The 12,587-nt window shown below is 40.1% G+C and overlaps 1 protein-coding gene across 2 annotated transcripts in view; it reads right to left on the bottom strand.

Annotated features, from left to right (window-relative positions):
* ppfia3 (PTPRF interacting protein alpha 3) overlaps nucleotides 1-12,587 on the bottom strand; it is a 35,242-nt gene that overhangs the window by 19,234 nt on the left and 3,421 nt on the right. For both annotated transcript variants that reach the window (XM_008329175.2, XM_008329176.3), the window contains exons 2-14: nucleotides 8,281-8,382; nucleotides 7,933-8,172; nucleotides 7,751-7,810; nucleotides 6,927-7,055; nucleotides 6,757-6,849; nucleotides 5,701-5,753; nucleotides 4,687-4,780; nucleotides 4,401-4,535; nucleotides 3,317-3,400; nucleotides 2,361-2,492; nucleotides 1,861-1,923; nucleotides 1,692-1,771; nucleotides 568-736 (exon numbers count right to left, since the gene is read on the bottom strand). In XM_008329175.2, the coding sequence (XP_008327397.1) occupies nucleotides 568-736; nucleotides 1,692-1,771; nucleotides 1,861-1,923; nucleotides 2,361-2,492; nucleotides 3,317-3,400; nucleotides 4,401-4,535; nucleotides 4,687-4,780; nucleotides 5,701-5,753; nucleotides 6,757-6,849; nucleotides 6,927-7,055; nucleotides 7,751-7,810; nucleotides 7,933-8,172; nucleotides 8,281-8,382 (1,434 nt within the window). The remainder of the gene's footprint in view (nucleotides 1-567; nucleotides 737-1,691; nucleotides 1,772-1,860; nucleotides 1,924-2,360; nucleotides 2,493-3,316; nucleotides 3,401-4,400; nucleotides 4,536-4,686; nucleotides 4,781-5,700; nucleotides 5,754-6,756; nucleotides 6,850-6,926; nucleotides 7,056-7,750; nucleotides 7,811-7,932; nucleotides 8,173-8,280; nucleotides 8,383-12,587) is intronic.

Below are 12,587 nucleotides of genomic sequence, written 5' to 3'. Positions count from 1 at the left end.
GTCCCCTGGGGGCGGGGGGTCATGACAGAAAATAATTAGGAACCACTGGACCAAGCCAAGCCTGCTCACATTCTTTAGCATGTTTCCTGGGTTTTATCAGAAAACCTTGGAAAAGTTTTTGTTTTGCATTTCTGCTGCTTTTACAAGAGCTGTTAAAACTTAAAGAGAAATGTGGCTTATATACTGTATGTACAATCATTTTTCCTTTTTAAATTTAGTGGGTGCAGCTTATATTCAGGTGCGCTCAAAAGTCTCAAAATTATGGTACTTGTAATTATGGTGTGATCGTTTAAAATGATTCTTAATCATAGGGTCGAGCCAAAAGCGCCACTTAGAGGGATGCAAAAATTCAGTATTATATATACACACACAATTTATTTCTTTATTCTCATGGTCAGTTTTGAAAACTGAAAGCTAGGATGCCACACCAGCTTGCCACTCCAGCTACTGGAACTTTGCAAATACCATCCAAACATCAGCAGGCTTTTTGCCCGAAACGGAAATTTTCAATGGCTTCCGCTTGGCTGCGCTTTTGTGGTTCATTTAAGACGAACATCAACAACTCACCTTGGTTGAGTCTTCTCGGGCAGAGCTCCAGCGAGCTCTGTGACTTCTCCTAACCACTCCGCCAGTAGACGCATTGCCAAAGGGATCCAGGTGAGTGGTGGAACCCGACGGGAGGGAACCGCCACCATGGGAATACCGCAACTCCAGAGCGCTGCCTGGCAACGAGCGACTGAGGAGAGTTTGGGGTAAGACAAAGGAAATACTAGGTCAGATAATGATGGCGATTTTATACACTCAACCCAGAGAGTTGGTAGTAGGCTTTTGGACGTCCAGAGGACGTCCATTAGGAGGGGGGTACTGTCAGGTCTGTCTGTTCCTGCTGTCTGCTGTGTGGGGTAATTTGTTATCACACTGACCTGTGTCTGCAATTAGCTACTTATGTCACCTGGTGCTCCCTGTATATATACCTCTCTCCCTCACTCTGGCCTTGTGGGATCATTAATTAAGTGACTGTCTCCGTGTGTGCGCGCTGTCTCTGTGAGCGCTGTATCGTTCGTGCCAGCGTTGTGTCGAGCTTTTTGTTGTAGCTGTTCCTGGTCGGTTCCTGAGCAAGTCTGTTGCTGTGCTCAACTCTGTTTCGTGTTCTCAGCTCAGCTCTGCTCGACTTCGCCTATGCTTCTGTCCTGGTTTTTTTTTGGAATTTTTGAATCTTGAAATAAACTACCTGCACCTCCAGATATAGTACAGGTGAAGTTAACGAAGTATTCAAAATGAAGAGAATAATGTAGGGATCAATTTATATTGCTACAATAGTACATATGTTTATTTAGTGCATATATGATTATATATGCGTATATATATGTATATATGATTATACTCCGGATAAGTTGCACCAGCCAGCTAGAGTGCCCTCTAGCGGCAGTCAGTGTAAAAAATAACGAACAAGTAAATTTTCAGTGGTACAGGAATAGCAGATACTGGTACACAAACCTAGAGTGCCCACTAGTGGCTGTCAGTGTGAAAATTACAAAAATGTTCATTTTCCGTGGTGCAGGAGGAGCAGATACTGGTACTCGTGTCTAGAGTGGCCTCGCACCTGAGTATAAGTCGCAAACCCAGCCAAAGAATGAAAAAAAAAGTGCGACTGGAAAATGCTAGGTATGTGTGTGCTATTGGTACTTCACCTGGAATACGAGCCTCCAGGCCTGGCTCTCAGCTGATCTAACTCCAACTGAAGCCTCTCCAGCTCTGCTATCAGTTGGTCCTAAGAGGCAAGGGCCAGAAAGAGACAGTGAAAAAGAGAGACTGTGTATGTCGTACCAAGTCCGAATATAGCCCCAGAGTTCCAGTTACCTTGTTGGCTAAGAGGTCGTCCTGAAGTTTCTTCATGTTGGACAGTTCTTCTGATAAAGCATTCTGCAGGAAGGAAACAGGTGCAATTCCTTCATTAAGTAATAAAAATAATAAAGAAGAAGCCATTTTATTTCGTTTCTGTACCGAACAGTGAATCTGAGTGCAGACTTACACAGATCATCACAGAGTTTAAACGTGCTAAGGTATAAAACAATTGTAAACATGTTAGCATGTTGAGTAAAACAAAAATAGTTGAATGAGATCGCTGTTTTGTTCTCGTAGCTAATTTCTGGGCTTGGGCCATAATCTCTGACATGCTTCTTCATTCGTCGTAGAAGAAGAAAGCACAGAGGTGCTCTAAGCCTCTTACGGCGTCCTCAAACTTTGCTCCGTAGAACAATTATTTAACAGATATATTTCACTTTCTATGGTTAAAAACTCCTACTACCCCACAGTTTGACCAGGTGAAAAACCACATCATTGATTGTGCGCTGGATCACCTTCTCTTCCAATGCTGCCATTCTCTCCTTAAGGTGAAGCTGCAGTCTCTCGTTAGACTCGGACAGCAACTTGTCCACCGTGTCGGAGAGGCGCTTGTTGTGTTCGTCATTCATTCTCTCCCTCTGCCTTGCCTGAGGGGGAGATAGAGAGGGGGATGAGAAGAAGGTAAACAGGAACAGATTGGAGAAAAAAAAAATGTCCCTCTGAATTTGGCAAATACGGTGGTCCCTCTCCTATCGCGGTAGTTGCATTCAAAGACCAAGATAGTTATAATATTATTTTCGTATATATATGGACGGACTGTATATGAAAGCGCAGGAGCGCACATTATTGTAAACAAAAACAAAAGGCTGTTAACTGTCATCTGTGTCAGCGTCCCCGTTTGGGCTTAAAAACCGAAACGGGAGTTGATGATCAGTGCGTTTAGGAGGGCGTTGAATTAGGATCAACTTTCACCGAACACAAGAGCACAAACTTTACAGCAACGTACTATTTAACGAAGTAAAGGAGTGGCGGACCAGACAGAAAGAGATGCTACAATGCATGAGCCAATCAGCGCCAGGAACAGAAGAGCATGCTTTTTTTTTTTTTTAGTTTATTTTTTGCTACGTATATTCCAATTTGTTTAGGTAAGAAAATGTTTTTAAATCACAAAAATAATGAAACTATTAAAAATAAAAATGATTTACCGCGGTATAGAGGCACTCTCATCACAAAAATAATGAAAATATTAAAAATAAAAAAGATTCACCGCGGTATAGAGGCACTCTCGCAAGATTGGAAAGAACAATCTGCAATGTACTGAGGGAGCGAAAGGAGAGCCGCGATATAGTTGAGTTTATGGTAAAATGTTTCTTGGTGCTCACAAAAAAAAAACATATGGGAAAGGAGAAAAAAAATAAATAAACGGACAGAAAAAGAGAGAAATAGATACACAAGAGGAGGACTGACTCACTCTTTGTAACTCCTGGTTCTTCTCCTCCAGTTGCGACTCCATCTGTCGTAGTCGCTCCTCGAAATTGCCATGACGCTCCTCTGCCTAAGTAAAGTAAAGACAGAAACAGGGAAAGTGGGGGAAAAAAAGAAAAAAAAAAAAGCTTAATCGATACAAAAAAACTTTTACTTTTACTGCGTTTACCAATTACAGCTGCTACATGCCCGAACAGATCGGCATAAATCCTGTATTGCCACTTCGACCATCTTTGTCATAACTAGGATGAACATAAACATGTGCAGCATTTTTCAAAAGAACTAGGTATAAATGGAATGCAATCGAGTTGGAATTGAATCTATTCATGGTAAAAAAAAAAAAAAAAAAGAAAAGAAAAATTTCCCAGCCCTCTGCTTTCATCATTTGCCAAAGAACTACCGGTTGTGTTTGTCAAGCGCTGCGTCTCATGTCACACAGGTACAGTATAAGTAAACACAAAATGCACACAAACACGCAACCACACAGCAGGCCCACACTTGCAAACAGTTGGCACAGGAACACTGGCTGCGAAACATTCACACACCGTTGCTGGCTTGCAGAAATACTAAGTAAATATTTATGAGGTAATTAAAGTAAAACTATGTAGTAAATAATAATAGCAAAGAAATTACAGTATCTGGTGAAGCCCAAGTGGAGGATGAAAAGAGTTGGAGTAAGCAAACATTTTGCTTCTTGCCATCTTAACCCTTTGGCCGCGTCCATTGAAAGTGCACACTTTTAAAAAGATTTGAGTTGAGGTGCTGGGACTGTGACTGCGACTACGAGTTCTTTGTCGAATTACAGCTAAATCCAAAATTGCAACAAATTAGGTTGGAATTTCATAGCAGTGTTCCTTTGATGTCAAATGTTCATCAAATGTTCATCATTTATTTCTTTATATATATATATGTATATATATGTATACATATATGTATGTATCTATATGTATATATATGTATACATATATATATACATATATGTATATATATATATATATATATATTTAAGTTAATTGCATCCCAGAATTTCTTCCACCAGACCAAGCGAACGCTGCAACATAAATACACACCTTGTTCAGCGCTGCCACCCTCTGGGCAAGCTGCGCCTCGATCTCTGGCAGGGTCTCTGCTCTTTGCAGGGTTTGCTGCAGCTTCTGTTTGGCATCGTCAAGACGCTCCTGAAACTGACGGTTTTTCTCTTCACTCTGCAGCGAAACGGGATCAAATCGCATTAAGATTGTCAAATGGCAGCACACGGGACTATTACTGGCAGGAACTATGTTTTTCAAATGGGAAATGTGGCCAAGATGCCACCCAAAAGTAGTAGTAAATATGGCATTGACAGACATTTCTTACCTGTCTGTACAGAGATTCTTTGCTGGCCAACTCGTTCTCCAGTTTATCTTTTATGTCATGGAGTGATGTCGCCTCCCTCTGGGCACTCAGGTACCTGCCAACCAACCAAAAGAGAAATTAGAATGTGAATAGAGTGTCTTCTAAGATCAAGACCAGGGCTGCCTAATTAGTAGATTGGGGTCTAACATAGATTGTGAAGGGTGTGCTAGTAGATCATGAGCAAATACAATTAAAAATAAATAAATAAATAAAAACATAAATGTAATTCTAGTGTGTTTAGTGACCATATACTGTGAGGATTTAATTATATTGTACCATAGACATTCATACATTTAATGCAGTATATGAGTAAATATATACCCTCATTTTGACTATTCTGACTATTGTACATATATAGGCCGCACTCTATAAGCAGCAGATGTCCATGTTGTAACATGGGATATTTACACAGAATTTTTTTTTCACTTTTAATTAAATAAATACTATTTCCAAACAGTGCCTGTAACACAGCTGGATACGCGTTAGCTCTTTCCTGCTTCGGCGCCTCGACCGTAGTTGGAATGCACAGGGGAGACCTAGCGATCTGCCCTAGGGTCGAAGCTAACATTAGCTCCGGGGCTAACTCCCTTCACTTTGCGCTTGTCGTCAGCAGAGGTAAACAGAAACAGGGAAGTTGGGGTCTTTATTATCAGCCACACCGAGCACAACATAACATAAACAGTGTTTTAACAGCTCTCCCTGTATAACCAACTCACGCTTCAACATGACAGGGTTCAAACTGCGCTTAACTTTCGCTACCGTTCTGTCTGAGCCCCACGCACATTTGCCAGAAAAGTTATGGATTGCTAGCGGTATGAACTTTGTTAGACCGTAAAAAGCCGCATCAGCCGCATCATTGTTTAAGCCATTTGATGTTTTTAATGTAGGTAGATTTTTTTTTTTAGCCTGGTGATTTGAAAAAAAAGTGTGGGCCCCCCGAAACGAGACAATTTTTTTGAGAGGTGCTGAACAGACCTGCGTTCCAACGTGGTGATTCTTTCCTCCATGTCTTCCCTTTGACACAGGGCCTGTGAGACACACAAAAACATAGCATATCTCAAGGAAGTGATCCATAAATGAAATGTCAAAGACACAAACTAACATTAACGTTATTTTCTCGATCAGCAGGTAGCTAGAACAGGCATGGGCAAACTAAGGCCCATTCAGCTTTTTAAGCAGGCCCAAACCAAACTTTTCCAAATCATATAATTTATTTCTATTATCATTATACTTCTGCCTTTTCCCTGCGATACCCACGTTTCCCCAATAGATGGCGTAGAAAAAAAAGCATTTTAGCATTTTAGTCTTTACCCATGACTTACATGTCATTTATCTTCGTTCTCGCGAACGCTTCATCTATCTGCTCCTTTTGTCCATTTTGTCTGTGCTGCGGGAGCTTAAAAAGTGTTTAATTACCTTATAATAAATATATATATAAATATAATTTATATATTTAAAATGATGGTTGTTCAACAATATCACGACAGTATTTCGGAGACAATAATTTGGGAGAAAGCTAAGCGAACACGCAATCACGACTCCTCAGCACCAGTAAGGATGAATAAAATTACTTTTCCAATCAATTACTTTGATTCATATTCAGCCGTGTTTATCATTTTTTTGTAAGATCTAATTATTTGTATTGGTTTCTTGTAAAAATATGTTTAAAAAAATACTGTTGAAAAAGTTATTTGAAGAAGCAATCTTCCTGGGTCAAGGAACGGAATAATCCATTTTACCGTGATTCCTATGGGGAAAATTGTTTCATTTTACAAACTTTTTCGGTTCACGAATGGCCTTCTGGAATAAATAAAGTTTGAAAACTAAGGTGCTACTATTTTGTAAAGGCAATTTCGACTTTTAAATTTGCATGTGATCAAGGAAAATAAAGTGTCACTTTGTGCACTAATCTGGCTACTCAGTATGACAAAATGATGTTAAAATTGGGTCAGAAGCCAAAAAAGTTTTGGGAATCAATTCAAGTAAAATATAATAAAGATGTGAAGAAACAGACAGCTGTTACTGACTCACCTCTTTGACATCCCTCTGTAGTTTCTGATTGGCCTCTTCCGAGCGAGCCAGCTCCCTCCTGGCTGATGTCAGCTGCTCCTCGATTTCTCCCACCTGACAAAAGGACAAAGGGCATTTCCTGAATTGTGTTTCGAAGATTCCTTTGTTTCAGGTCATGGTCTACAGGTTACCTGTCTACACATGAGAGCGAGTCGTTCTTTCAGCTGCCCCAGCTCCAACCTCTGTCGCTCTATCTCTCCCTCTCTCTGGCGGTCGACTTCGCCATCATCAAAGATGGAGGATGGTCCGTTGGGAAGCTGCTAAATAAAGATAATGCATTCAAACTGATTAGTGAGGTGTTAATGACACGTATGATAACATAAGGAGTACTTCACTCTAGTCATACCATTTACCACACAATTATTGCTCATTTTAATTTTTTTCCCAAAAACATATTTTCTTTTTTGGGTCATTAGGAGATTTTCGCAACCTCTCAACCAAAAAAAAAAAACACATGTATTGTTCTTAGAGATGGGCAAAAGCAAGAGACAAGAGAGCGAGAATTAAAAATATACCGTAATTTCTGGACTATTGAGCACACCTGAATATAAGTCGCATCCACTAAATTTAAAAAGAAGAAGAAAAAAATAATTGTAAATATATAGGTCCCCGTTGTAACATGGGATATTTACAGAGAAAGATTTTTTTTTTGTTGTTTCACTTTTGTTTTTGCCTGGAACACGGCTGGCAGAGAAAGATTTTTTTTTTTCACTTTTGCTTTTGCCTGGAACACGGCTGTTTACATAAAAATCCATAAATTAGCCATATCATTGTTTAAGCCTTAGGGTTCAATGTGTGCGAAAGAAGTAGCGGCTTATAGTCTGGAAATTACGGTCGATCTCTTTTACAATATTTTTTTATCAGATATTCATTTTACACCGTTTTTTTTTTTTTTTTTTTTTGCCAGTCTCTTGTAAAACATTTGCGAACCTCTGGAGTAGGCGATTATCATTACCTCTTTGTTGTTGTCTAATCCTTGCTGCCGTCGTTTGATTTGTTCTCTTAATGATACTACCTAGAACAACATGGAGGCAGAAGATGAATAGATATCCGGCTGTAGAACAACAACAACAACAACAACAACAACAACAATAACAACAACAACAACAACAACAGCTTAAAAAACCTAGGCCTCACCTCTTGCGAGGAGGACTGCAGTTCTTCTTCCAGGGCGGCAACTCTCTCCAAAGCCACCCGCAGCCTTTCCCGCACTTTCTCGTCCAGGGCTTTGTGGTGCTCAAACAAAGACTTGAGGGCTTTAAGGACCTCCACTTCACTGGAAACACCTGCAGGGGACTGTGCCTGTCTCTTTACCACGGTCATCCTCAGGCTACGCTCGTGACGGGACACCAGGCACTCTAGGTGCTCCAGCAGCAGCTGAAAGTTTTTACGAAATGTTTTCAAAGAAATAGTCCAACGTTATTCGACAACAAAATACACACAAAGACTTACTGTAATGTAATATCAGTCTATGAGTGTACTGACCCTTGTGTTGTTACGTTCTGCCTTTAGCTCAGCTATTTCTTCCTCTCTTTCCAGCAACTGTTCCCGGCAAAGATTTAGCTCTTTGGTCAGCACCGCAAACTCCTGCAGGGCCACAAGAAGGCACAGTTATGGATGAAATGCAGGTAAACAAGTGTGCGGAGATTCGTTCTGCATTGGTGCATTGGCAAAAATATATCCAAAGTTATATTTATAGTAAATAGTAAATGTTGTTTTTAACATTGAAATTGAAATGAAATCTCATTAATTTGCAATTGGATGTTCACTCTTAACACTATAACTTTTCATCACAGAATGTAGACCAGGCGTGGGCAAACCTTTTGACTCGTGGGCCACTAGGGGGGGGGCAATAGATGGAGCGTCCGTGAACCAAGATAAATGACATGGAAAAAGTCATGCATAAAGGCTAAATTGCTAAAATGCTTTTTATCATTTTCTACATTATCTATTGGGGAAACGAGGGTATTGCATAATATAAAGAATTATATAATTTGGAAACGTTTGGCGGGCTGGATTAGAAAACCTGAACGGGCCACATCCGGCCCCTAGGCCTTAGTTTGCCCATGCGTGATGTAGACTTGTTGGGCCAACAGATAATTATATTAATCAGGCTTTGACAAACAGACAGCAATAAAGAGAATATAAACAGAATAAATACTTTTGTTAAGTATTATGTCATTGAACACAGTCAACAACACCGAAGGTGTCATACATATATACATATATGTATGTATATACATATATATATACATACATATATGTATGTATATATATATATGTATGTATATATGTATGCATATGTATCATAAATCTAAATTCGGCTAACTGTGACTGTGTATTGGAGCTTTGACATTCAAAACAACCACTTCAATGTTGCGCCAGATCTCTTCCCATTCCTTTTTATTAGAAGCATGGGCCTTTTAATAGGAGTTCGCCAAAGGCTAAAGCACAGTTGCTGCTAAGTCAAAACACATTCCTAGAAAGGCTTACAAAGTGGACATTAACTGATCCTATTTTTTTTTCTCCCCCGAAGAATCTGTACCCTTTCCTGCAATCCCTAAGCGGTAGTTAACCATTTCAACGTTTTTCTGTGAATTATTTGTCTGGGGCCTTTTCATATCAGACGTTAGGAAATAGTGCAGCTGCTCCTATTAAATGTTTAATAGCATCGTTGTTTGATCTAAGAGTCTCAGTAATTAGTTTCAACATTGACACCTGTGCTTTATTTCCTTTCCCACAGTTTTTACTGTGAAGGCCTGCGGCTGCTTAGAGTTAAGTGAAACCGTTTATCCAATTAAAGTAGTTTCGGTGGAGGAAGCTAGCACCCCACGACTAAAAATACATATCATTATTTATATATATTTATATATTTTTATTTCCCATTTTACATTGTACATTAAGAGGTTGAGTCTGTCAGCACATGGTTCACTGAGATCTATTCCGATCCCCTGCACTCATCGCAACTGCACTTGATCTGCATTATAAAGTTCGTTACCTGGATTGGGGAATAAAGCAGCCTGCACGAGGTGTACTTGTCACAATTAAATAGTTGTACAATGTTGCACTTAAAATATAAATCACAAAATAGAAACTTTTTGAATTTAAGTTGGGTTGTTTATATGGTTTTGTTCTGCAGAATTCAACTTGAATGCCATTACAATTTAATGCATTAATGGAAAAAAAATCGTCCGGACCATTAAACGTTGGCGCAGTATTGTCGTAATTAAAGACAAGACCACATTCAGCTTATAAGTAGATCATACGCTCAAGACCCAATGTGCTTTTGCTTAGGTCTAGCCCAGGCATGGGCAAACTAAGGCCCGGCAGCCTGATGTGGCCCAGCTTTTTAATCTGGCCCGCCAAACAAATTATACTGTTGAACCTCGAGATATAAGTGCTTCAACATACAAGTATTTTGAGATACGAGCATGCCTTCGAGTAAATCTTTGCTTGAGGTACGAGCACGCTTACAGATGCCGACGCTAGGTGGCCGAGCACTCGGAGCAGCCCACGCGTCCTACGAAAGTGAGTGGTAAGGATGGTAGTGTGTCAATAAATAAGAGCACGGTGCCCATGTGAGTGATCGAGCATGCATATATGATCGCAGTACATCCACGATATGTGCCATCCTAAAGTAAAAAAAAAAAAAAAAAGTTTATGTACGTAGTGTAGGTGTAGTAAATTACGGTACGGAATCAAGTGTCTACGTACGGGCCAATTCTCTTCCCTAACCCTTTCTCCCTCTGCCACATGCCGTCATTAGCCGCTACTGTATCGTCTGTCTCGAAGGTAAGAACTGATAATTAAAACCACATTTTATTTTATATCACAGGAATCCTTATATACTACAGTTTTTTGTGTGTGTATGTCTCTATAGCATTACAACATGTTTTTTCCCCATTGTTATTAGCACTAATAAGCAGCTGGAATGGATACATTTTTATATATATTTATTTCTTATGGGAAAAAAAAAATATTCGAGATACGAGCACCCCGAGTTACGAGCTCGGCCCTGCGACGGATTATGCTCGTATCTTGAGGTTCCACTGTATTATTAATTTTTATTATCATGATATTTTTGAATTTCCCCCTGCAATACCAACATTTCCCCAATAGATGGCGCAAAAAATGCATTTTAGCATTTTAGCATTTTAACCTTATTGCATGATTTTTACATGCCATTTATCTTAGTTCACACGAAGGAGAAAAAAAGGTCCCAAACAAACAACGCAAATGAATGAAAGTGAATGTTGTACATGTATGGCGTACGACAGGCGAATCACCGCATTGTATCGTGTGTCTACGTATTTGTCTACTCCAGCTGACTTTTAACGCTGTACATCTGAATGATGGAACAAGACTTTCCTAATACATTGATGGGGGAAGGCAACATGACGACAAAATGCTGTAGGTAGAGGGCGCTGTAAACCGAGGGCCCCCTGTATTTACTGTTTTATTCTGCCATAGAAGAGGGAGAGTAGACTGAAATTCAATGTTTGTGGCTGAGGGGATCAGGAGCAGTGGGATCACAGTTTATTGGTGATTTTATTTAGTTTAAGTAGCGTAGGCAGTTGTTGACCCTTGTTAAGTTTTGCAGAAAAAAACAACAAAACTTAACTGTCTCACGATGTCTCCACATTAAGCACATTGCTGCACGCAACCATACACACACACACACACTGGCACAAACCAGCCTACTTTCTTGTTCTCAATACTTTACCTATTAAGGTAAAGTATTGAAAGTAAGGAAAATGAAATAATATGGCTGTTTTTTCATTTGATTCAATACCTTAAATGTCAAAACAATCAATTCAGCAACCCTGCCTGAGTGCGCGTACAGTGGAACCTCGAGATACGAGCATAACCCGTCCCAGGACCAAGCTCGTAACTCCAGGTGCTCGTATCTCAAATCATTTTTTCCCATAAGAAATAACAGAAAAAAAATTAATCTGTTCCAGCCCTCTAAAAAACTCCCTAAAAACTCCCTTGCTAATAACAATGGAAAAAACACACCAAAAAAAAATTATAGTACGGTATATAAGGATTCCTGTGATATAAAATAAAATGTGGGCGCCAAGCCGTGCGGGGTAGGCCTCCCGTACGCCACATTTCCCTCGATCGCCAGACAGGCGGGAATTCGCGATGGGCTCTTCCCTCTTCGCCTGCCGTTACTGAGGGAATCCTGGTTAGTTTCTTTTCCTTCGCCTAGTGATATGCTTGAGTTCAGCGGGTCGTCTCGCCTGATCTGAGGTCGTAGTCGATGACGGCCGTGGCCTTCGAGACAGACGATACAGTGGCGGCTAATGGCGGCACACTAACCTAACTTTTTTCAATTTGTATTCTTTCTTTAGCGGGCATCACGCTCATATTTATCGACAATTCCATGCTTTATTTCCATGGTCATCATGCGTTTCTTCTTCTCACTACCATCCTTACTGCTCACTATCTTAGGACTAATCACTATTATGAAAAATAATACACAAAATAGAGAGAAAATCACGTAGATAACGCCAACACAATACGGAAGACTCGCAGGAGATGCGTACGGAAGTCGGCGAACGTGTGAAGAGAACCAGTGAAGCGGCTCGGGCCACCTAGCGTCAGCGTCTGTATGCGTCTGTACGCGTGCTTGTATCTAAGATCTTTACTCGTATCTCAACGCAAACATTTTCTCGGTTGCTCATATCTCGGAATACTTGTATCTCGGAAATACTCCTATCTCGAGGTTCCACAGTACTGTACTGTATTTTTTTATTTATTTAGGAACTACCTTTCAAAACATTTCCAAA

This window comes from Cynoglossus semilaevis, chromosome 17, assembly GCF_000523025.1.
Source record: "Cynoglossus semilaevis isolate Cse_v1.0 chromosome 17, Cse_v1.0, whole genome shotgun sequence".
NCBI classification, from domain to species: Eukaryota; Metazoa; Chordata; class Actinopteri; order Pleuronectiformes; family Cynoglossidae; genus Cynoglossus; species Cynoglossus semilaevis.
Note: the sequence above shows the minus strand (reverse complement) of the source record. Positions and strands in the feature narration are given on the sequence as shown.